The sequence below is a fragment of the Pongo abelii genome, chromosome 18, assembly GCF_028885655.2.
Source record: "Pongo abelii isolate AG06213 chromosome 18, NHGRI_mPonAbe1-v2.0_pri, whole genome shotgun sequence".
Classification (NCBI taxonomy): Eukaryota; Metazoa; Chordata; class Mammalia; order Primates; family Hominidae; genus Pongo; species Pongo abelii.
The window spans coordinates 77,849,981-77,876,651 of record NC_072003.2 but is presented as its reverse complement, the minus strand read 5'-3'; the positions used below and the strand labels follow the sequence as shown (position 1 = coordinate 77,876,651).

The following is a 26,671-nucleotide window of genomic DNA, read 5'->3' as shown; positions in this document are numbered from 1 at the left end:
GATCGAAAGACATAAATATGTATTTATTAAGGCTAGGCACAGTGGTTCATGCCTGTAATCCCAGAACTTTCGGAGGCCAAGGCATGCAGATCACATGGAGATCAGGAGTTCAGTACCAACCTGGCCAACACGGTAAAACCTAGTCTCTATTAAAAACATAAAAATTAGCCAGGTATGGTAGTGCATGCCTATAGTCCCAGCTACTCGGGAGGCTGAGGCAAGAGAATCCCTTGAACCTGGGAGTCAGAGGTTGCAATGAGCCAAGATCACGCCATGGCACTCCAGCCTGGGCAACAGAATGAGAATCCATCTCAAAAAAAAAAAAAAGAGAGAGAGAGAGAAGGAAATATTTATTAGGTCCTTGATGAACTGTGATTATATATACACACACATGCATACACACACAAACACATACATATCTAATTAAAAGATCTGCCATCTGGGCTGCTGGCAGACTGCATGATAACAATCAATAACTAGCATTTGAATCACATGACAGTAAAAAAAGCTGAAAAAATCTAAATCTGAAGACAGGATGGTTCTCAAATATACATTTGTTCGAAGGGTGTTACGCAATCTCTTTTTTTGAGCGCGGACAATCCAAGAAATATGTCCGAAGTACAAATCAAGATAAAGTTACTTTTGGCCTGGTATTAAGAGATTCTGTGGGATATACCTGTACTTCAACATAAATCATTTTATTAATTCAAATTTGACCTGCTTCCAAAAAAGGGATCTAACATGACTTAAAGAAAGAACATGCAGAGACCAAGGAGAATATAATGTATTAGAGTCACTAAAAATGGAAGGAAGTTTGTATGCTAACCACTGCATTAATATGGCCTGAAAAAAGACAGTGTTGAACTAAGGGTTCCGACAATACATTACGTTATAATTGCATTATCAAATGGAAGGAATGATGGTGGTTCCCCAAGGATTTTCCTTAGAGACAAGAGTTGAAGGGTATTTCTCACCAGCAGTGATGTAACTCCGTATGTTTGGGCATCAGATAATCAATAATATCCTTGACAATAAGTGTCTGTATGCCCTCAAAAATCAGTAAAGGTGTCAATAAAATTCATACTAACTGGTAGCACACGAAGAAGACTCGCATTGCCTTAGTATCTACTATACACCAAAGGTTTGAGCTGTGTCCTACACACCTCCCACCAACAGCCCAAAGATGTGGGAACTACTTTCCCCATTTTACAGTGAAAAAGAAAATCCAAAGCCCAAGGAGGTAATGTGGCTGGCCAGCAGGTCACTAAAAGGAAGGGCTGGGAATTCCTTCCAGGCTGGTTTCTTCAACTTCAAAATCCTGTGTTCTTATGGCCCTTCTGCTACCTCACATTGCATCCTTCTGCAACCAAACTCAGCGAAATATGCTCTTCTCAGCTTCTCCCCATCCCACCACGTTGGTAGTGGACTGTGAAAAATAAATTAGTTTGACACATGAAAGGTACTTGGAACAGAGCCTGACCAACCTGAGTCTTAAGAAATGTGAATTGTTTGATTATCTTCATCTTCTAGTTCTGTGTGAAAAATCACAGTGAACCTCCTATTTTATCAAATACATTTCATATCTTCACATTACAGACTAACATGAGGACCTATCCATGGTCAGGAGGACTTGGCAAAGGTGAGTTTAATTTCTAATTAAAAAAAAAAATGGCTTTGGATGAAATTGGCATCCGCTCTGGGTTCAAATAAGAACCCAACAGAGCCTTTAGCTTGGCAATGAGATAATGTGACATTGGAAGATGCAATAAACAAGCTTAAGTATAACGGGAAAGCAAACTGCAGTCCAAGAAAGACTCTTCCAGGTTAGGGATAAAGGAATCCAATATATTATTCTACTTTTCATACATAAGAAGTATGCCAGCTCCTTCCCAGTGCTTGGAACAGGAAGGACAAAAAGCAGAAGAAAACTGTATTGTTCTCATTATTGGGTATATTTCAGAATCTAATTATTTTGAAATATATTATAATTTTTCTTTTAAGCATCTTCTTATAATCTTTCTTAGAGGAAATCTGCTCTGAGTTAATATTCAGAATTCAGCCATGGTAATTTCATTACTTGCTCTTTTATAGTTACAGAGAATTAACAGAGACAAATCATACACACAGCACACACAATAGCCAACAAGAAATGTTATGTTCTAAGATCAAAAAACAGACTTATTGCACTCACCTGCCTAGAAATATTAAGATACCAAAAAAAGTTTAAGTTCTCAAATTTTACAGGTTTTCTTTTTTCTTTTAAAGAGTGAGAATACTAAGAAAACATTATGCAGGTCTCAGTAGTTGATATACAGTATTTTTTTTGGATCCGGCAAATAAACTTTTTATAACTTTTCTCTGAAAGAAGGAACTTTCTAGCTCAGATTACTTGGACACTGTGACTGTTTATTCTTCCCTTTTCTGAGCAGTCAGAAGAGATTTCTCTCTCAGTACTTCAAATAAATAAGATATCCAGCTGAACAAACACCATACATTCCCGTGGATTACTTTGGCTTCTTAAAGAATATTTCACTTTCTTTTTTCAAAATGTAAATGATTCAAGAGATCCCATCATATGAAACTCAAGGATGCAATGTTTAAAGTGGTTCAAATTCTACACAAGGTGGCATTTGAAGAAGCAGAAAATCCAGCTCAGTAAAAGAGCTTGATATTTCACAAGGGAAATTTGAATTTTGCTAAATTAGATACTTTATTATACATTTTTAACATGGTTGGCTTTATAACATGAAAACCAAACTTTAGTATTCAAAATCAATCTCAAACCTATTTTCTAAAAGCAGCAAAGTAAAGGGTGGTTATTTTTTTTAGCTTCTTGCTTAAAAAAAAACATAACAAAACAACAACAAATCCTAGGATTACATATAGTCTAGATATTCTACACAGACTTTGAAATGATTGGCTAGCCTTATCAAGCTTTATGGCTTAAAAAAAAAGTTCACGCTTTCTGGCTAGTTTTTCTAACTCAAATCCAAATTCTGCAATACACATTTCTTTAGAAGGACGATTTGGGCCATCGATTAACATGGGCCCCTTCTACTAAAGCAACACGAAAACAAATACTTGACTTTAGGATACATTATCTACCAGTTTGTTTCTTCTTTTCATAAGCTTTCTTATTAAATGACTAAATCTTACCTCCCATCAGAAAGCAGAAATGCATATATATTTTAAATGGGTGCATTTGGTGTCTCTCTCAGCCCAGAAAGAGGGAAGATAAGGATGACGAAAGGATGCAAAAAGAAAAAGAACGAAGAAAAGACAAACTTATCCATAATAAATGCTATGGCTTCAGGCAGGTCAAGAAAAATCATCAAGTCCTGTGAGTAAATCTACCACAATGTAGCAGGGTCCCCAAAAGGCACTAAAATCCAAAACAAAATTCAAGTTGTAGAGTGTGGTAGCTGGCCCTGATGACCCCTGCCTCTCAGGATTCATACCACTGTGAAATCCTTTCCCCTTTAACAAGGATCAGAGTCAGTGATTTCCTTCTACAAAAAGAATATGGCAAAAGCAGTAAGATGTCACTTCCGTGGTTATGTTACAAAGAACTGTGACTTTCATTTTACCAATGGATTCTATTTCCTTCTTGGCTTACATGCTTCCATAAAGCCAGCAGCCATGAAGGAGATCCCTACGTGGCAAGGAACCAAACACCAGGAAGGAAAGGAAGCCCTCAATCCACTGGGCCATAAGGAACTGAGTCCTACCAGCAACCATGTGGGCTCGGAAGTGGATCCTTCCCTGCTGAGCCTTGAGATTGTTACCTGGTATAATGCCTACTTGACATAGCTGATTTCTACCCTGTAATAACGCTGCTTATCTTTAAGAAACAGGACACCTGTGATGAAAAGTTCCCTCTGTAACCAGACCAGCTGAGATTTGTTAGAACCAAGATAGCTGACGCAAAGACTTCAAAAAGACCTCAGGTTTCATTATAATCCTATTTCCATGCTAAACAGCCCCCTCACCAGCGCCATGACAGTTGACAATCACCATGACAATGATCAGAAGAAGCCATAAAAGGATAAAAAGGAAGGCAACACTCTGCTTCCGGGAAGTTCACTGCCCATTTCAAGAGAAGACATGATTACTCCTCCCCTTGATTTTAATGTCCAGCCTCTTCATTAAAACAGCAACAACAACAAAGTCTGTATTTTAACTTCCTCACCCCTCATTAGTGGAGAAGCTGATTTGTGAATTCGTGAGCCATGCTCCTGCTTTTCAATTCCATGGCCATTGAATAAAGCCTGTACTGCTTGACACTACTTTCGGTTTTGTGTGTTGGCTTCATGACACCCAACAGGAAAAGACCCCATTCTTTTGGGGCACCAGCTTTGTCAGTAAGAAGTGGACACCTTGATTGAAGCATGTGAGACTCTAAAGCAGATGGCCCAGCTAAGCCATGGCTGGTTCCTAATCTACAGAGACTGTAAAATAACAGATGTGCATTGTATTAACCTGCTAAATATTGAGGTAATTTGTTATGCAGTGATAGATAACTCATACATAGAGTTTTATTAATTTCTGCCTGTTTTGCTCATCCTGAGGAATTTTACTCCCCTGATATGAATTACTGTGGTCCTTTGGACAGCTTCAGAAAATGAGCTGAACGGACCACAGACTCACAGGCCAGTATTTCATTGCATGGATTGGGGGCAAGTAATGAGAGCAGGGCCATCGTCCCAGAACTTCTATTAATAATAGTTTCTAGGCCAGAAGCAGTGGCTCACACCTGTAATCCCAACACATCGGGAGGCTGAGGCAGGCAGATCACCTGAGGTCAGGAGTTCAAGACCAGCTGGGCCAGTAGGGTGAAACCCTGTATCCAGTAAAAATACAAAAGTCAGCTGGATGTAGTTGTGGGTGCCTGTAATCCCAGCTACTTGGGAGGCTAAGGCAGGAGGATCGATCAAACCCAGGAGGTGGATGTTGTAGAAAGCAGAGACTATGCCACTGCACTTCAGCCTGGATGACAGAAGGAGAATCCAACTCGAATAATAATAAAAATAGTAATAACAGTTTCTTCTGCTTTCCTTGGCTGCTAGTAGCTTAGAACAAAGTCTGCCTTCCTCCAGTACCCCTTCACCGACTCCCCAGCAACAGCTGTACAGGTTTGTGAAACGGAATCCTGCATGGTTTCTTTTTTCTTTCTCAAGTAAATGTCCACTTTTGCATTTCCTTCCACTTCCGACTAATTTTTAATTTGTTATCATTATCTTTTAGAACAATGGAGTCTAAGGGGGGACATGCATGTATGCGGATATTTACATAAGTATAGTTGAATAATTACATGTTCACTTTCAACTCTGATAAATACAGATTCAATTCCATCCCTGTCACTTACTAGCTAAGTGATCTAAGACAGTTTACTTAGTACTTCTAAACTTCAGTTTCCTTGTCTGTAAAAGGAAGACAATTTCCTTGAACTTCTACAGGATGTAGAAATTCTACATGATGATGAAATAAGCTGCTTTACACAGATTTACTAATTTACAGCAAATGCTTAAGAAAAAATTTATTACAGTATTAAAATATTGCCATTGTTACTGGCATAGGAGTAAATGTACAAAGTTACAGATCTAGTTTCCTCTGTAATTTTAGAAAATCCATCTGCCCAGGGTCCCTTCCAAGGCTACACAGCAAACTTGAACTGAGCCAGATTTTTTTAAGATCAAATACTCTGCCTGTCTGGTTCAGAAAACAGGAAATAACTCAAACGTTTCTAAAAACCGTACTTCTGCAAGGCACTGGACTGGACAGAGTACAGAGAAGCATAAATAAGACATCCTGCCATCAAGACCTTCCAGTATAGAAAGAAAAGCACAGGGCACAGCATAATACACCTAAAATAAGTATATAATTGGCAGTGGCTCACACCTGTCATCCCAGCACTTTGGGAGGCCAAGGTAGGTGGATCCCCTGAGGTCAGAAGTTCATGTCCAGCCTGGTGAACATGGCAAAACTCTGCCTCTACTAAAAATATAAAAATTTGCTGGGTGTAGTGGCACATGGCTGTAATCCCAGCTACTCAGGAGGCTGAGACTGGAGAATGGCTTGAACTCGGGAAGCGGAGGCTGCAGTGAGCCGAGATAATGCCACTGCAATCCAGCCTGGGAGACAGAGGGAGACTCCATCTCAAAGAAAAAAAAAAAGTACACACTTGGCACTATAGTCGATGTTCACCAAATAGTAAGAAAAACATATCATAAGTAATTTTTATAAGGTAATAATGAACAATTATAATATTATTTATAATATCAATAATAGTAGTAGTAAAATCATCACAATAATCTAACACTTGCTGGCATTTACTGAGTTTCTGGGATGTGACAGAAATGCTTCCAAGTCTTTCCAGGCCTTCCTGATTTTAATCCTTGCAACAACCGCCTGAGGCAGGCAACATCTGGTGTCAAAGCAAAGGCAGACAAGGACCTGAGACTTCAGGATGTTGACCAAGGCCGTGGAGAAGGCAAGTGGCAAAATTTGACCTTTAAACCCAAGACCTCCTCAGTCAAAAGCCCATGCTCTTTCCATACTGCCTCTCTAAGACTTGAAAAGAGCTTCACAGGTTACAAAATACTCTCTGGAACATGGTCTCAAGTAGGATGTGTATATTTCTTGACCTTTGTACATTAAACTGATAGTTTACTAACTAGTTTTATGGATGATCCCTACTGATACCTTTTCATCACACCAAAGAAGGAAAAAGACATCAATACCATTAGCATTTCTATTTTGCACTTAGTCTTTCCAGATCTAAAAGAAGCAAAATAAGCCCAGTTATCAGTCCACATACAGCCAGCTACGCATTTGACTATTTCGGCCAAATTACGCAGCCCATTCTCCAAAGCACAGCAAAGGCTAGGCTCATCAAAAACATAAGTAAAGCTGTTTCTCTTCTTTACCTCCTGCCCCCACCCCACCCCCCGCCCCAAGACAGAGTCTTGCTCCATCACCCAGGCTGGAGTACAGTGGCACGATCTCTGCTCATGGTAACCTCCACCTCCTGGGTTGAAGTGATTCTCATGCTTCAGCCTCTAGAGTAGCTGGGACTACAGGAAAGCACCACCATGCCCAGATAATTTTTTTGTATTTTTAGTACAGACAGGGTTTCACCGTGTTAGCTAGGCTGGTTTCAAACTCCCGGCCTCAAGTGATCCAGCCCACCTCAGCCTGTAAACCTGTTTGCTTATTTGTTTTGTTTACTAACCGAAGGTGATCATATTATTTCTGAATAACGAAATTATTGAAATGATGAATTAGTGAAAACAATTACTCAAATTAAAGCTCCTTCCTGGGCTGAAGTCGGAGTGGTTTGTCTCTTCATTTCCATGCCTATCATCCATCTTCGCAACATATGCTCCCCATGAGGACAGGGACCTTGTTTAGCATTCTGTCCCTAGCAAAGCACCTGGCTTATGTTAGATGCTGAATAATATTTGTTGAATGAATGAATGCATGCACATCAAAAAGATCTTGTGCCAAGGTTTTTGTGGCCCGCACGTCAATTTACTCAGGTGAGAGCCCTTCTTCTAGAACATTTTCCCCCTTTACTCATTAATGCCCCAAATCCTTTCTGGAAATAGATTGGGGTATGGTATTTACAAAAAGGCACAGGCTGAAAGAATGGCTTCTGGATAAAAAGAATCTAGACTCTAGGACAGCTTATACCCTGATGTAAACCTGTATCATTTCTTTCCCTTCACCCCACGAGGTGGTACGTCCAGAAAGGTCTGCATTTCACAGATGAGCTCACCTGGCTCACTACACGACTAGCTGAGATGCAGCAAAAAGTTTTACTGCAGCTTTGGAACCTGGGATCCGAAACATACACAGAAGAACTATGGAGCTTAAATGGTACCTGTAGGGTTTTCTAGGCCAGTCATTCCAAGTACAACCCCATCACTTCCAACAAAGGGAAAAACAGTAACAGCAGCATTTGAGTGAGTTCTCCCTGAAGTCAAATATATTCCATTGAAAGAACTGCTCCTCGCAGGCCGGGTGCAGTGGCTCACGCCTGTAATCCCAGCACTTTGGGAGGCCAAGGCGGGCAGATCACGAGGTCAGGAGATTGAGACCATCCTGGCTAACACCGTGAAACCTCGTCTCTATTAAGAATACAAAAAATTAGCCGGGTGTGGTGACACGCACCTGTAGTCCCAGCTACTCGGGAGTCTGAGGCAGGAGAATTGCTTGAACCCGGGAGGCAGAGGTTGCAGTGAGCCGAGATCGCCCCACTGCACTCCAGCCTGGTGACAGACTGAGACTCCACCTCAGAAAAAAAAAAAAAAAAAAAGAACTGCTGCTCGTCCCATAACTGTATCCTTCCTATAATTTTCGACATGAAAATATTCATTCTGTTAATAAATGATGGTAGGTTCGGTTTTCATCCAAAATTTATGAAATACAATGTCTGTGGGCTCATGTTAGTCTCCTTTTTTTATTTCCTTTCAAATTAAACTGTTCGATTAACCCACAGGATGACTATTCTTGGTTAACTGATTCATTTTACAGATAAGAAAACTGAGGACCAGAGAGGATAAGTGATTTGCTCAGAGACACACAATTGTCTAAAGAGAGCACACTCTAAAATTACATTAGATGAGTAAGACATAAAGAAGGAAACCCATGACCACAGAGCCCGGCACGGAGCTGGGAACATGTACTCAGCTGATTTGCAAAGTATTCCTTTATCTTGGTGTAAAAAGAAGAGAGAGAGGGGTTCCGTTTCCAAACGATTCCGATCACCAGGTTTCAGCCCTCTTTGTTTTTGCTAGGAAAACATTACCTTACACCTCACAGGGAAAAATCAACATGTCCAGTGAGTTATACAAAAATCAGTGTTCACAGAAGAAACATTCCAGAAACATCGTCATGGGGCAATACAAACTCTTGGCCTCGGTTTAATCACGCTGGCCTCCAATATCTAAACTACGTTGCAGCCAAAAATCACTGGAAATAAGTATGAAATTGGAGAAAAGGAAACTGAAAGAGGGGAGGATCAAAGAAGGCACCACAAACTTAAAAGAAAAAAGAAAAGAAAAGTAATAAAAGAGCTACAAAGAGTTACAAAGAGGCAGCGCATTACCAAAATGCCCACGGGCACAGAAGAAAAGGAAACCGGGAAGATAAAACTAGGGGAATTGCAAATCTTGGTTAAATGTTCATTAAATAATTTGTCACACATATTAAGGCCAGATAGTCACTTTCTCCCCCTCCCGGGTGCTCATTCAGGAACAAAGGCCGAGGTGGATTTAAAACACTATAAAGCAAGGCAGAAAAAATACACTGATGAGGTGCTGCAGCCTCACAAAGGCAGATCTAGTTTCCTTCTCTTTGTTTTTAACAAGAAAGTGGCCAATGGTTCCTCCAAGCTAAGGTGTGCTCTTGGTGCTGGTAAAACAGGCAACCAGAGGGCTTAAAATCTGCACTGTGGAAGCCTACTGAGTTCTGATGACCATTGTGTAATCTGTCTTAGTGGTTCCTGAGGCTTGGACATAGTTTTTTTTGTTTTTTTTTTTTGTTTTTTTTCAGTCTCACTCTGTTACCCAGGCTGGAGTGCAGTGATGCAATGTCAGCTCACTGCAACCTCCACCTCCGAGGTTCAAGTGATTTTCACGTCTCAGCCTCCCAAGTAGCTGGGACAACAGACACGAGCCACCACACCCAGCCAATTTTTTTTTTTTTTTTTGAGACGGAGTCTCGCTCTGTCACGCAGGCTGGAGTGCAGTGGCGCGACCTCGGTTCACTGCGACCTCCGCCTCCTGGGTTCACGCCATTCTCCTGCCTCAGCCTCCTGAGTAGCTGGGACTAGAGGTGCCCTCCACCACGCCCAGCTAATTTTTTTGTATTTTTAGTAGAGACGGGGTTTCACCATGTTAGCTAGGATGGTCTCGATCTCCTCACCTCGTGATCCACCCATCTCAGCCTCCCAAAGTGCTGAGATTACAGGCGTGAGCCACCACACCTGGCCAGCGAATTTTTTTGTATCTTTTTAGTAGAGACAGAGTTTCACAATGTTGACCAGGCTGGTCTCGAACTCCTGACCTCAGGTGATTCATCCGCCTCGGCCTCCCAAAGCGCTGGGATTACAGGCATGAGCCACTGTGCCCGGCCCGTATGAGGTTTTTATGTTCAATGTTAACAGGGAGAATTAGGCTTTCTATGACAGACAGAGTGCCATCATTAGGAGAATGGGTATCTATAAACAATGGGAAGAGAAGCAATCAATTTCTCATGAAATAAGCCAGGTGCAGAAAGACAAATAGTCTATGATCTCACTTTTTGTGTGGAAAAGCAGTCAAACTCACAGAAGCAGAGAGTAGAGGCAGTTCCTGGTAGCGGCTGGTAGTGGGGAAGTGGGAGGGGGTGGTAAATGGGGAGATAGTGGTCAAAGGATCCTAAGTTTCAGTTAGACAGAATGAATACATTCTGGAGATCTATTGTACAGCACGGTGAATACAGTTAACGATAGTAATAATAATAATGTATTATATACTTGAAAATTGCTGAGACTAGACTTTCAATGTTCTTGCCACACACAAAAAATGATAGCTATGTAAGGTGATGGATGTGTTAATTAGCTTGATTGTGGTAGTCATTTCACAATGCATATGTATATCAAAACATCACATTTCACACCATGAATACCTATTTTTTTTTTTTTCCTTTAGAGATAGGGTCTTGCTATGTCACCCAGGCTGGAGTGCAGGGGCACCATTATAGCTCACTGCAGCCTCGAACTCCCAGGCTCAAGTAATCCTCCCAGCTTGGCCTCCTCAACTGTTAGGATTATAGGCACGAGCCACCATGCCCAGCCACAAACACACGCACGCACACACACACACATACACTCGTGCACATATATGAAATTTTTGTCACTCATACCTTAGTAAAGCTGGGGAAAATAATGTTAATAATGACAGCAATAATGCTTATTGAGTATCTAGTATGTTCTGAATGCTGAACATTCATAATCTTTAATTTCTACCGCAAGCCAATAACAATAGTAGTTAACATTTCTTAAGCATCTAGCACACTGTAGAGGCCTTAAGTTCATAACATCTTTAATTCTCAAGACAAGCCCATGAGGTAGCTCTAACATCTCAGTTTTATGCATGAATCTTAATCAGGTTTTTAACCTTGCCCAAGAGTTAGAATGGGAGAGAGCTAGGGTTGGACCCGAGAGCTGTCTACCTCTAAAGCTCATCCTGACCCTCCTGTACCTCACCTCTCTCTCCTTACATTCATTCCCTCCATACATACCCACACCGCTGGATACGTCCATTACATGTCATTTGACCATGAGCCTGTGGGACCTTCGGGGCTTGCTGTGTGACTCTGAGCAGGTCTCCTTGCCTTATCTTTTATGTATTTACACATTCTAAACCACAATCCCTTGCCTACCTCGGAGGGATAAATGATAAGAAGTACATTAAGGACTCCCATTGATTGAGCACCTTGTCATCTTTCATGCATTCATTTACAAACATTTACAGAAAATTTACTGTATGGACCAGGGATACAGTAGTGTGAAGGCAAAAACACCACTGTCAAGAGAAGGGGAGACAGACATTAAATAAGAAACTACAGGCTGGGCGCAGTGGCTCACGTCTGTAATCCCAGCACTTTGGGAGGCTGAGGCGGGTTCAAGACCAGCTTGGCCAACATGTTGAAATCCCGTCTCTACTAAAAATACAAACATCAGCCGTGCGTGGTGGTGCACGCCTGTAATCTCAGCTACTCAGGAGGCTGACACAGGAGAATCGCTTGAACCTGGGAGGTGGAGGTTGCAGTGAGCCAAGATTGCGCCACTGCATTCCAGCCTAGGTGACAGAGCAAGACTTCATCTCAAAAAAAAGAAAAGAAAAGAAAAAAGAAAAAGAAACTACAGGCCAGGCACGGTGGCTCATGCCTGTAATCCCAGCACACTTTGGGAGGCCAAGGCAGGTGGATTATCTGAGGTCACGAGTTTGAGACCAGCCTGGCTAACATGGTGAAACCCCGCTTCTACTAAAAATATATAAATTAGCCGGGTGTGGTGGCCAGTGCTTGTAATCCCAGGTACTTGGGAGGCTGAGGCAGGAGAATCGCTTGAACCTGGGAGGCACAGAGGTTGCAGTGAGCCGGGATTGTGCCACTACACTCCAATCTGGGCAACAGAGAGACACTCCATCTCAAAAAAAAGAAAAAAGAAAAACAACAACTACAGAAATTATGTTTTCAAATTGCAGTTGTGTTAAATGTTATGAAGAAGAAATTCCAGGGACTCTTCATTTACTCATGAAATTTACTCAGCACATAAGGAGTGCTACTAGGAGTCAGGCAGTTTTCTAGGCACTGGCTGTTCTGAAAGAACATATTGGAGAGCTTGATATAATCTGAGAGACCAAAACTGCTTCCTTGACGTGTGCTGTTCGGACTGAGTTTTGCAGGATGGGTAGAAATTAAGAGTGGAGGAGAAGTATTCTAGGCTGAAGAACATGTTTCAAAACCCTAAGGAAAGAAAGACCATGAAGCCAGAAGTGGTTTGAGGTATGTTGGGTCAAGTGGATGGGGAGCGGGTAAGACTAGATGCCTTTCATTTCAATTCTCACTTCCTCTCACAACCACCCTATACAATTGATAGCATTTCCATTTGATTAATGAGAAAACCATTAAAATATGTACCTACCTATTCAACAGTGCCTGTGTCAACACCATTACCCTATCATTTTTCCTCAAAATCAGAGTTCGCCTCCCACTCTAGAGGCTCAAAAAGCCAGTTATGCACTTTTCTAGTCTCCTTTATAACTAGGATACAAATAGATGACTCAGTCCCAATCAGTGGGATCTGACGGGGAAGTCAACTCAGGAGGACAGTTCTGAAGCAGAACGCTCTCTCTCTCTCAATAAAGGAAAAAGGCATGCAATGAGGAGCCTCATCCCTCCCATCTGTGCCTTCAGATCTTATCAAATAGGATGCAATGGCTGGCACCACAGAAGCCATCTTGTAATCATGACGGAAAGGTGAATATCATCACAAAGGAGCTACTCATATAGTAGCCAAACACAACCCTTGCTGCCTCAGCACCCCTGGATACATGGGAAAGCAAAACCTCTATTATTCCAACCACCTTTAAGTGAGCGTTAATAACTTGTGACCTAAAGCAGCTAAACTGATGTAGAAAATTAACCTCAGAAAGGTCAAATCATTTCAAAATTATATAACTAAAAGGGAGCAGAGGCTGCATTTTGAATACAACCCTCAAGATTCTAAATCCTTTGCCCTTTTCCAACTTATTTATATCCATTGGTCGCTGGACTAAGCAAGCACTGTAAACTTAAAAGCTTTGGACATAATGACGAAAGACTACTGAAACCAATGCTAATGCTAATCCAGGGCAGGAAGAAGAATGCTTCAGGCTGTAAGAAGGTGGCCTCAGTGGTGTAAGAGGAGCCAAGCCAGCTACCAGGTCCTTCTGTTGACAGGCAACTGCAGGAAAGCGCCAGTGTGGTCCAACCACAGAGGGGTCCTGAGAGTCCAGTTTTCTAACATAACCGGACTGGCAAGAGAAAGGCAACCAGAGAATTCAACCCTCACTCAGGAGTCTCAGAATGTTTAGATTCATGAAGAATACAATGAAATTTCCACTTTGAAAATCATATTTCCCCCTCGCAACAGAAAGAAGCCTGTTTTATATACCCTCTGCCTTGTATGTGATATACCAACGTACCAATACACATTCAAACAGGGGGCTTTGCCCTTGATAGTATTTATAGTGTAGTCAGCTGCAGGTATTTAAAGGTGGAAAGGGGGAGAAGTATTTTTCTAAAATACTAATTTCCGGAACAAATCAACATCTAGTATCTCCTTCATTATGTTTTAAATTATACAACTATAAATCACCCTGCAGCAGGTTATTCAAGGGCAGAATTACCCTGTTTGGCTTTCACGAAGGTTAGAAGAATGACATCTTGTGCTTTTTCTAGTTATAATTTATAACTTTGCAACAGAACGAGCATTGCCGGCCCATCCATTAGCAGGGTAGCTGCACATCCGTTAAAACTCAGCACGATGACTGGCTTTACACGGGCACAGGAAACGTAACCCGATCATCGCAGAAGTTCCATAAACGTAAGCCATTTTTTAATGTAAAATGATTTGAAAATGCAGTTCCCTAAAACATCTGCTAAGCTCTCGCTACCCTAACACATGATATTCTTTCTCCTGTTACCTGCCAACACAAATATTTGGTTGCACATAACACTCCTAAGAGGCACGTGACAGTGCTCAGCTTCAAATTTGCATACTGGTCCACAAAAGACTGGCTTGGACCTGGGAACTCTGGCAAGGATGTGTTTACCAGAAATGAAAGCTTATGTGGAAAAAAAAAGGTGGGGTTGGCGGTCGGGGCGGCATTCATTTCAGTGAAGGTGCTGTCAAATATTTTAAAAAGGAAGCATAATTGCATAACTAGATATAGATGCCACGGGCATTACTGTGCATTGGACAAAGCAAATGCAGCTGCAATTAGCAAGTGAAAGTTTACAAGGCTGGTGTATCATTTTCTTGAACACGCTGGGTGAGCTCTCTGTGCTTTTCAACTACAAAATAAAGATAATAATTCTAAGATGGCAGAACTTGGAATTATTAATTCTAACAGAAATTATGAGAAATTAATGAAAATATATGCTGATACATAAAGCATCATGGTATCTGGGAAAATTGCCAGTCGGCATCTCTATTTGGAAGTGTGGTAGGATTCTGAAGTCATCACACATGGTTACAACTGCAAAAAGCCAAGATTAGCCTTGAAAACCCCTTATGTGCACCAGATACAATGCCTGGTTTTGTGAATTAAAACCCATAGAATAATATGTACATATAAATATAGATACTAAAATACATTTTTTCACCAACTCGGAAGTTCTTATCAAACAATACACATTAATGCATGCATGTGCAAAACATTTTACAGTAATTTAACTGCATAAAAGAATGCTCTAGAGTCAAGAAAACATGTAATGCACGCATGATGTGACTTCATTATTAGAAAGTGCTCAGCAAATGTTAGTTTCCTTTAACATATTTTAGAAGCAGCGATTTGAAGTATCTTGCATCTTTTTTAGAATGACACTTAAAAATAACTCAATTTCCAAGTTTATCTGTGATTTTTATTTTACCATAAATTGGAGGGAGGAAGAAACAAACACTTCTCCCCCAGGACCCCCCAATACACTAGTCCAGTTCTCTGGATCTCAAGAGGAAGAGGGACGCAGAGACATGGCTTTACCAGTAGGGGCCGCTGTGCTGAGAATTGATTCCTGTGAGTTTCTCATTAGTGATTATTATACTGCAGGCAGCCAAAATGGAAAAATTAATTAATTTCAAAGTGATAATGCATTTACAGCAACAATTAGAAATGTATAACTGTAAAAGGGCAACATTTAAAAGACAGATTACATTTAATAAAGCTGCACAAGAACATCCAATTGTAAAATTACTGATCTGCAACAATATTCCTTAAAGAGGCACTTAAAATAGCCTGACTCCATGAAGGGTGACCTAATTACTGTAACTAAAATCACCGTAGTCACAGCAAGTCACAGCAAATAAAAAAGGGACGTTGATATTAGAATACTGCTGTTTAATACTTAAGGGAGCCAGCTACAGGGAAGAAATGAAGGGAGGGCTTCCGAGCGCAAGTCTGGGTTGTATTTCTTGCTCCCCTGACCTCATGCAACAGAATGTGTACTCCAGCAATACTCGTGTCAGAAGGAAACACCCTTTCTAAGGTAAAAGGCAGACAAGGCAGAGCACACTTAGCCATCTGGTGATAGGGAGATTGTATCTATGCTAAGCTTCTCAATCACGATTAGAAACCCAGCCTTTACCTAGGGAAGAAATGGGATGCAACTGCGTGGTTTATATCCAAAAATATGTCTGCATTAAAATAGCAGAAGTGCACCCTTTGTCCAAGAAACAGACGCCTTATCCTGACGGAAGCAATGAAGAGCCACATACGCAGGATAGCCCAAGAGGGTGACTTTTCCAGTCAGTCTAGTCTATCTTACTAGGAAAATGACCAACCAAGGTCTACATTGACGGTGATTCCTCCCCTAAATACAGAGTCCTAAATATATGTTTCTGAAAGAAAAGTGAATGCCTGAGAATTTGACAAGTAAGCTCAGAAGGCCCATTCCACCTCTGCATGAAGTGACGTATTGCTTTCAATGGCAAAAACCGCAATAGCTTTTGTATCAACTTAATATAGAGAACCCTGATGGCTAAAAAAGTACTACCAAATGCTTAAACATACAAATATACTGGAGAGGATTTTAGTAAGAATCTTAGCTCCATATTCCACAGTCTTCGTCATCTTCATGCTTATCTAAAGTCCATTTGTGACATATAAAAGCTGCTATTTTCTAATCACTTCAGGTCAGAAACAAGAAAAGTCCACACCCTACGGCTTCCTCACAAATGAGACGTGCAGATTGGAGATCACTGAACCAGGGTCCTTCCACCTGGATGCCCTTCTTACCTGGCCAGTAAACCTCTCCCTGAGTCTTTGGGGCCAGGGACAAAGCCCTTCCCTTCCCTTTCCAGACTCCCAATTTGCACACTCTTGTTCTGTCAGCAGAGATTGCATTTTGGAGAGTCACCATCGGGACCAAGGTACTGCTCACAACAACAAGAGTAACAGCCATTGTGGCAAGAAGTACTGCATACCTCCTATGCGAGAGGCACTGTGCTAGGCACGTCATTTGACTGTGCTCTCCAATATGGCAGCCACTTGGCACACGTGGTGTTTTTCAGTTCGAATTAACTAACATGAAATCAAATTAAAAATTCACTTCCTCAGTTCTATTAGCCACATTTTTAGAACTCAATAGCCGCATGTGACCCACGGCTACCATACTGGAGAGCCAGATTATAATCATTGCAGAAATTCTATATCCATCATTATTGATGTTATATGCATTATTGTCGGTCCTTACACTAACCTGTATCACAATTTTCATTGTAATGAGACAGGCTCAGAAAGCTGGTGACATGTCTAAGTTGTTCCAGTGGTCAAGGGTAAGAGCTGAGCTTAGCCATCAGCACCATTAGCAGGAGAGTTGTGAGGTCCACTGTCCCAGGTTGCCACTTTCTTCTCTTGCCTCCACCAGGAAGCCATGTCAAATCCCACCTCAAGTACAAGGGAAATGCTCACGTCCCCTGCCCTTTCTATGAGTGCCCCTCCCCAGACAACTTCAACAAAACCTGGGATTTTTGCGATGTCACCACTTTTCTCCAAACCCTCTCATGAGCTACCCACTCATTTCCCCACAGCTTTCTCACCCAGGGATCTAAAGCTCAGTGCACAGTTAATCTTTTACCCAAGGCTGCTCCCGGAGGACATTTGTTTCTCCCAAGCTTTGCCTTGCTATAGGCATTAAGGCCTGTCCACAAGTAGTCTCTGAGCTCTCCTGCCAGGGAAATAGGAGAGACTGCGGTAGGGTGTGGCCGAGGCTGCCGCACACTGGTGGGGTAGGCAAAGGAGTTAGGCATGGAGGTTGGGCATCTGCTGTTACTAAGACACACTACAGGTATGGTGCTCATTGAGTTGCAACCTTCGTCCAATTCATTGTGCATCCTCCCCCACATGGTAATTCTTCTGCCTCCATTTCTAACCCCATACTCTGGTTTTCCACTCAGCCCAAGTCCTGAGCACACGTACCCCCAAAACAGCTAACACTCTGATATCATAATACAGTCACCAACCCAACTTAATTTGCTAGTATTTTTTAGAGATACTCCTATTAGGTCCAACCAGCCAACATTCAAGTCTGACTTTATTAAGCATATTATATTAAATATTAGATAATAATCAACTCTTCTCCAATAAATAAAAATATTTACCCTGACTTTGTATTTTAGCAAAACTTGTCTTCCTTCTTTTCCCACCTGCCCTGGCACAGAGTCCCTAAAGCAATGGGATCAGGCCACAGAATAAGAGTTTCCACTACCTTCTGTCAACAACTCCTCATCCATTCGAGTCTACAACAAATGGCAAGATGGTTATATCACCCTTCACCAAATTCCATAGTCACAGACTCATCTCTAAATCTTTCCCGTCACGTTCCTCTGATTAGGGACCTTACGGAAGAAGGAGAAAATGAACTCTCTGATGCCACCGAACCGCGCTCCTTAGAACCCATCAATGATCAAATACAAGTGAGATGACTCAAGACCCAAAGATTACAAATGATGGTTGACTAGGCTTGTTAATGCGGAAGGCACTGGGCCAGCAGAAAATAAGGAAGAATCCACCTCTCTCCTCTCCCCATTCCTAAATGCCTCATTTAAATGGCACTAGCACCCAGTTCAGATCCATATTCCTTCTTTTCATGTAAACTGAAGGACAGAACAAAGTATGAGGCATAACCACGGTCAAAGAAACTTTCATGAAGAGACTGCGCTATGCAGTCATCAAGAGCAAAGTGATGGGGAAATTTCAAAACCCTGTGATCCACCTACAGGTAAGTTTCATTCATTTCCTTCCTAGAGATCAATCCCACCCTGCGGCATGAAACACCATTGTCCATAGGTCCTTTCACTTCACTGCAACTGATCCTAAGTATTCAACTCTTGGAATATGTCTGTTTACTTTGCATAAAAATCACTTGGGTGATTAGAATAAAAGATATACTTACTTACCTCCTCCTAAGCAGTTCAAAAGACTTTTGATGTGGTTTTAAGTCATCCCCAAATACAAAGGTTAAGGATGGCAGGTGGGAATGAGTGTAAGAGAAGGCAGCAGACAGTTTCCAAGGCCGTGAGATCAGTTTGAGGATAACAGGCCTGCAATAGTTCTTTTTTTGTTGTTGTTTTGCTTTGTTTTATTAACATCCTAGGTCCAACTTTGAAGGCCTGTGATATTGCTAAAAGGCAAATGTGTTTGGGAAAAGGGTGATTTCTGTCGAGTAGATTTTAAGTTTGGGTAACTGGAATACTGGTGTCCACTAATAGGAAGACATTTTTGAAGTTCTTTGGTTTTGAAAAATAATCTACCAAATATATTGTGGAAAATATGCTTTCTTCATTCAAATTACTTGCTACTAAACCCGTTTCATAGAAGAACGTTCTTAACATGGTTGATAAATGAACATCAAATTATAAAAACATCATATCACCTTTGTAAACACTTCCAAATGTAACCACAGTATCGTGATTCATCCAAAATCGTCTTTAGGAAAGTAAAGAAGAAAACACACTCCTAGCCATCAAAGGATTCTCCAACAGAGGATTATACCCATTAGAAGAAAAATTTAGAACATCAGATACAGATTTTCTGTGAAACAAAGGAATCACATCTGCTCAAAATTCAGTAGTCACAAATCCATGTTGTTTACCTACTGACACAAAACAGCAGTTTGCAAGTGCTCCACTCAACGAAATAGATTTTCAAAGTTTCCAAATAAGCCCCCCGCAAAAAAAACAAGAAAAAAAAAAATCATCATTTCCATAATGACTTTCAGCCATACTTAACATGATACTGAAACCCATCTTCTACCCAGCCCTTCAAGACGCATTTACCCAAACGGATGTAATCTAAAGTTGATGAAAATGTGTTCAAGAGCCCTTTATGATGGGCTGGACAATGTTATTACTGAGGCCAGACTCATGCCTGCAAGAGGTAAAAAGGTGGAGACACACGTGTGCAGGTTTCTCTAGGACCCAAGGTGTTTGCGGCGCCAGAAGCTGTTCTCTTACCATAGACTTGGTGAAAGGCCTCGCCAAGGTAAACAGCAGTGTGTACACCCACCAGCTGCGATGAATGTTGGAGTACATCATATTTCCAGGATGCACTGCGTTCGACGTGACCCCGCGCGGGGAGAGGCGACGGTGCAGCTCGTTGGAGAAGAGGACGTTGCAGAGCTTGGACCTGTTATAAGCCAGCATCGCCCAATAGTCGTTTTTTGTTGGAGAGAGGCGACTGAAGTCCAGTTTTCCCAAGGAGTCGTTAATATCTGTAAATCTTAAAAATATGAAATATGACGTGAAGCAACCAAGTTCTGACTTCCCATACAGCTTTTTATTTTTATTGGAAATCTAAGGAATGCTGGGTGCAGTGGCTCACATCTGTAACCCCAGCACTCTGGGAGGCCGAGACGAGTGGATCACCTGAGGTCGGGAGTTCAAGACCAACCTGGCCAACACAGCAAAACCCCATCTCTACTAAAAATACAAAAATTAGCCAGGTGTGGTGGCATGCCTGTACCCGGGAAGCTGAAGCAAGAGAATCGCTGGAACATGGGAGGCGGAGGTTGCAGTGAGCGAAGATTGTGCCACTGCACTCCAGCCTGGGTGACAGAGCTAGACTCGGTCTCAAAAAAAAAAAAAAAAAAAAAAAAAAAAAAAAAAGGAATCTGAGGAAACTATGTAGAGATGACTAAAAACTCAATCTTGCATACATCAAAACAAAGTCTCCTTTAAAGATTGACAATGGTGATTTAACAATGTAAACACAGGTCATGTCTAGTGGCTTATGCCTGTAATCCCAACACTTTAGGAAGCTGAGGCGGGGGGACTGCTTGAGCATAGGAGTTCAAGACCAGCTTAGGCAACATAGGGAGACACCATGTCTACAAAAAATAAACAATTAGTTGAGTATGGTGGCACATGCCTGTGGTCCCAGCTACTTGGGGGGCTGAGGCAGGAGGATCACTTCAGCCTAGGAGGTTGAGGTTGCAGTGAGCTATGATTGTGCCACTGAACTCTAGCCTGGGCAACAGAGTGAGACTCCCATCTCTAAAAGTAAGAATTTAAAATTTAAAAATTAAAAAAAAAAAAGCATTGGTGCCAAAGATAGACTTCAATAAAGACCCACACTCATAAATGTAGCAGTCCTGACACGCTGAACTCTCTCCCTCTCCTCTAACATATATTGTTCAAAACCTTCAACAGGAAGTTCAAAGATAATTAAATTAAACAGAAAAGCATCTTGAATAAAGGGCTGCTGCTTTTGGAAACAGAGAGATATCACATTCCTAACCTTTGACAGGGCTTTCCTGGATTATTTTAGCTAATGCTTGAGTCCTGTATATTTTCATTTGAGCATCCAAGAAATTATAGATGAGTCTTGTTGCCTCCAAGACTCTTTTCTAGATTAAAAATTAATGATTATAAAGGGGTTATAACCTTGGTGAGGTACCATCAATAGTCTTATACGTTTAAAAGATAAATGTAAACAAAGCCAAGATGAGTTCTGGCAAAGTCTAATGTTTTTAAGTATACCCATGGCATGGATGTACACAAATCAACATAACTAGTTGATGTTTTATAATTGGGTCTGACGGAGTCGTTAAACACCAGCTGTTTGTTTCTTTCCCTTTGTCTCTTTCTCTTAAATAACAAAAATATAGTGACTTCCCTTACAAAATGGATCACAACAAACAAAAGGAATTTTCTAAACGGTCTCATCTTTGTCAAAGGACCCCTCATATTCTGCTTCTATATGTTCATTCCGGGCACTGGGTAATGAGGAAGCATAATGGGAATCCTCTAGAAAACTGCTATGGAAAACAAAAAGCAAAAGGTAAAATGAAAATTATGGAATCATCCTATTATTCCTTAATATCAGCAGCTCAGGTTGGGCTAAGACCAAGAAAAGCATGGCAAGGGTAGATGAAATTCATGTTTTAATGGAAATTAAATATGCCTTCCACAGGACTCAGTGACATCCAATTTCTAGTGTTAAATGACATAGCTGCTCTAAAGTCATCAACAAAGCTGATGGCCAGAAACGTCATCAAGGATACAGCAATGAGACCTTGAAACGAATTGTTGGCTGCTTTTTTCTAGTACCCAAACCACAGGAAGAGTCTGACTTCCAAGCTTAATTGTCTAAGGCAGTCTTAATTGTCTAAGGCAGTGGAACTCAGCAGGAAATTTGAAAATATATGAGGGCCTTCTTCTGGTTGTCATGATGATTGCTGGTGATGGTAGCAGGTAGATGTCTTGCAATGCAGATGTCTTGCTCAATGAAGAATGCCCCAGTGGACACTCATGGAGATAAAAAGCCTGTGGATAATTATCTGAGCCTAGAAACATCCACTGAATTTCCAGGTGGGTAGTGCAACAACTATTTACACGTAGAATGAATAAAGGCACTTTCAGATTTTGTGTGATTTTTGGAGGGTGACTGATATGGCTTGGCTGTGTCCCCACCCAAATCTCACATTGAATTGAAATAACCTCCATGTGTCAAGGGCAGAGCCAGGTGGAGATAAGTGAATCATGGGGGCGGTTTCTCCCATACTGTTCTCGTGGTAGTGAATAAGTCTCACGAGATCTGAGAGTTTTATAAATGGGAATTCCCCTGCACATGCTCTCTTGCCTGATGTCATGTAAGACATCCCTTTGCTCTTCCTTCATCTTCCGCCATGATTGTGAGGCCTCCCCAGCCATGTGGAACTGTGAGCCCATTAAACCTGTTGCCTTTATAAATTACCCAGTCTCGGGTATGTCTTTCTTAGCAGCATGAGAACAGACTAATACAGTCAGGCTTCACTCAAGGTTGGTGGTGCTGGAGTCTGCAATACCACACACCTGGTAATGGTGTGTGTTCTTTTTTGAGAGTCCGTTCAAGGTGATTCATCCACGGATACATATGTCCCATGTTTCCTGTAGCCTGGCCCAAGCATTTACATGTTGAAACACATGCCATTTTATTTCAGTTATTTTTTCTGTGATTACAGTAAAGCTATCATATCAAATTGAAAATATATTTGTGCATGTAAGTTATGTTATTTGCTAACTTTATTTCAACATAATAAGGTATTACAGAAGAGTTGTCACACAAAGGTGCTACTGAGTTGAGAATCCAATGATCCAAGGTATGGGACATGACTTGAAAACTCTACCTACATGGCATAGAAAACAGGGACAAGGATTTAGAGAGTATCTAAAAGGTATGGAATAAATATAGCACCACCCATTCCCTGTCTCTACTCATCTTTCATCAACTGCTTCTGGAAACCCTTCTTGGCATACTTGTTTAGCCCGACCCAGTTCAGGGACTACTTCTTCCAGGAAGCTCTCCATAATGAACTCTTCCACAGCTGGATATCATGGTGATTTTTGGGGTGGAAGTCAGGGAGAGAATGAAAGAAGCCATGCAAGGCAGATAAAACTACATGTCTCCATGGACGTTAAGTATCCACTCTTCAGGACCCAGGCCATGACACCATTCCTAGTGTTCAGTGACATTACTGGCCTTCCAAGATCGGTGAAAAGGCTCACTGTGCCATCTTTATGTTCTATCTGTAAATTGTTCCTCTGTCATCACCATACCAGACTATAAGTCAATTAATCACCTGATTCCAAAACTAGACTGTGAATTCTTGGAAAGTAGACTGTAAGATTCTTGAGTGTTGCTTACTACAGTGCCTGACACGTAGTAAGGACTCAATACAGAATTAGATGATTAAAGTTTGGTCATGGGTTTGGAATTCCAATCCAAGGACCAAGTCCTTAATAAAAAAAACAAAGGAACACAAATACCACGATGAGAATTTGACAGTTTCCCTTGTTTCAAGTCTTGCTCTAAAGGTAAAATTCACCACTAGGTTCAACTCTTCTATGTTTTCCATTAATGTTTACATGTGGAACTTCCTCGTGTTTAGGGCTTTTGGTTTTTGCTTATTTTTTTAGAGACAAGGTCTTGCTTTGCTGCCCATGCTAATCTCAACTCCTGAGCTCAAGGGATCCTCCTGCCTCAGCTTCCTGAGTAGCTGGTATTACAGGTATACATTATCATCATACTCAGTGATTTTCTACTGTTAAGAATAAGGTCCCTGCTTAGGTATTTAGGGAACACTAAGTAAATTAAATGTCTAAGAGGAGAAAGTCATTTCTTCTTGATCACTAATCTAGAAACAAGTCAAAAAAATCCCATGATGAGAAATTAGACAGAACCAGGAAGGACAGTTTCAAGATGGAGAAGTACCAGCTGCTACATATCAGGCACTCTCTCTGCAAACAGCCCTTCGCTATAAGGTTGACCCCTGATTTCCTTCCCCACTGTCTCCTGGGCAGATATTCCACTTCTACAGTCTCACTAGCTAGCACTGACAGTCCTCCAGGAAGTGGCAAGGGTGGGCCAGCTTCTGATCTCTCTGAGCCAAAAAAGGCTTCCTGAAAAACGACTATGTTCACCTCTCAGCTCCAGAAGCAGTAAAACAACTCTTCAGATGCTGCTGACTCTATTTTCAAGTTGACAAACTGACAAAGCCAAACAATTACATCTTAATAGAATTTTCCCTTACTAGTACATTAAAATATTGACATTTGCTCTGCGGACAGTAACACTTGCTTTGTAGGGGAACCCCCCCGCCCCGAATCTTTCATTTCTATATATACTGTGGGGGTTTTGCTTTTTGGATTTTTGTGTTTTCTGAGACAGGGTCTTGCTCTGTCACCCAGGCTGGAGTGCACTGGTGCAATCTCCACTCACTGCAATCTCCATCTCCCAGGTTCAAGCAATTCTCCTGCCTCAGCCTCCCAAATAGCTGGCATTATAGGTGTGCACCACCATACCTGGCTAATTTTTGTATTTTTAGTAGAGATGGGGTTTCGCCATGCTGGCCAGGCTGATCTCAAACTCCTGAGTGCTGAGATTACAGGCGTGAGCCACTGTGCCTGGCCTATACTGCATTTTTTTAATTAATAATTTTTAATTTTTATTTTAGAGATGGGGTCTCACTCAGTCACCCAGGCTGGAATGTAGTGGCAGAATCAAAGCTTACTGCAACCTCAAACTCCTGGGCTCAAGCCATCCTCCCACCTCAGCCTCTTACTAGATGGGATTACAGGCATGTGCTACCAAGCCCAATTTTATTGAGGATTTTAAAAAGTCCCGCCTAAAATAATTAGGCTGGATTCTATCTACACAGAAGCTGAGAAACTCCGTGTGTGTGTGTGTGTGTGTGTGTGTGTGTGTGTGTGTGTGTGATTGTGTGATTTCATGTGTGGGGTGGGGTAGAGCAATTTGGCACTCCATGCAGCTGCAGCCACTGAGGGTTGTTCAACCAGCACTCTGCTCTTTTCATTCTACTTTAATTGTTATCCGAAATTTTTTCACGGTAAGGAAGTCAACTTCTCATTTCACTATGATGTATTTTAGGTATGCAGAAGCTGAATTCAGTTGCTCAGATTCCAGATAAGTAACTAAAACACAGTGAAGACAAAGGAAGGCTAATAAATATTTTGCCTTGGGGCAATCTAGTATAATATTTTCTGCAAACATAGGACTTTATTTTTTCCCCTAACAGGGGGTCTTGACTCCAACGAAGAGATTCTGCCAAGGTTGATGGAGGTAATTAGATATCAGCACTTGCATTTTACAGCATGGTTTAGGGCCCTGAGTTCTTGGGTAGTGAGCAAGTGTCTTTACATACCGCCTATGCACCAAGTCACCACGCTCAGTCATGGGAGACACGGGATGCCATCCAAAGGTAATACACAAGCCAGCCTGGCGAAATTGCCATTTTGTTAAAACACCCTTAAATAATGTGCAAAGAGGATGGGCGTGGTGGCTCACGCCTGTAATCACAGCACTTTGGGAAGCCAAGGCAGGCGGATCACAGGGTCAAGAGATCGAGACCATCCTGGCCAACATGGTGAAAGCCCCATCTCTACTAAAAACACAAATATTAGCCGGGCGTGGTGGTAGGCACCTGTGGTCCCAGCTACTTGGGAGGCTGAGGCAGGAGAATCGCTTAAACCTGGGAGTCTGAGGTTGTGGTGAGCCGGGATCCCGCCACTGCCCTGCAGCCTGGCGACAGAGCAAGACTCCATCTCAAATAATAATAATAACAATAATAATTATAACGATGTGCAAAGAATTGGAAAGCATAAAACCAGCACCAGCCATCAGACAGGAGCGAGCCTGACAACACTTTTCAAGAAGGCCTCCCTATAAACTAACATACGTCTAATTCAAGAGCCCAAGTCCCTTTCCTTTCAAACTAATCTTTTAAATGATGCTAAGATTCAGATCTCTGAAGTAGGCATGAATTACACCGTAGTTAAGGAAAGAACAAAGACGTCACAAGAAATACCATTTGAGATACAGATTTACAAGGAGAGTGAGCAGCTGACAATTCGACATAATCTCCCATTAAATACCAGCTCATTTAAACATATCCCGTGGTGCCCTCCACATCTGGTGGATGACTGGGGCTGGAAGATTTATTTCTGGAGCTCTCTCTGCTGCCTGCCCCCACAGTAGCCTCCCTCGCCCCTTAACAGGGCCACTCCACTTTCCTTCACAAACCTGGTGTGATTTGCAAAGATAAGGCTGTCCAGATTTTGTTACCACCTAATTACTAGATGTTTCATGTCTTTTAACACGGGGGAGGATTATTACTGGCATTTACCTTTCATTCCAACCATCATAAATTTAAAATGGCAAAAGTAAATCTATCTGCAGTGTGTCACTTATACTATAAGCCCCTGTGTTTGGGAGTGATAAAGGGTTCAAGCTAACCCTTGGCTGGTCTCTCTCTTCCAAGTCCCAGGGGTTACATTTTATGGAAGTATGATTAAAAAAATAAGCTTCATTCTGGGTCACTAAAACATTTCAGGACTTAAGACGGAGAAGAAGGAGGAAAAAAT

At 41.6% G+C, this 26,671-nt stretch overlaps 1 protein-coding gene across 5 annotated transcripts in view; it reads right to left on the bottom strand.

Annotated features, from left to right (window-relative positions):
- Positions 1-26,671, bottom strand: part of WWOX (WW domain containing oxidoreductase) — a 1,117,686-nt gene that overhangs the window by 759,758 nt on the left and 331,257 nt on the right. For all 5 annotated transcript variants that reach the window (XM_054533076.1, XM_054533075.2, XM_054533077.2 and 2 more), the window contains 1 exon segment: positions 19,766-20,030. In XM_054533076.1, the coding sequence (XP_054389051.1) occupies positions 19,766-20,030 (265 nt within the window).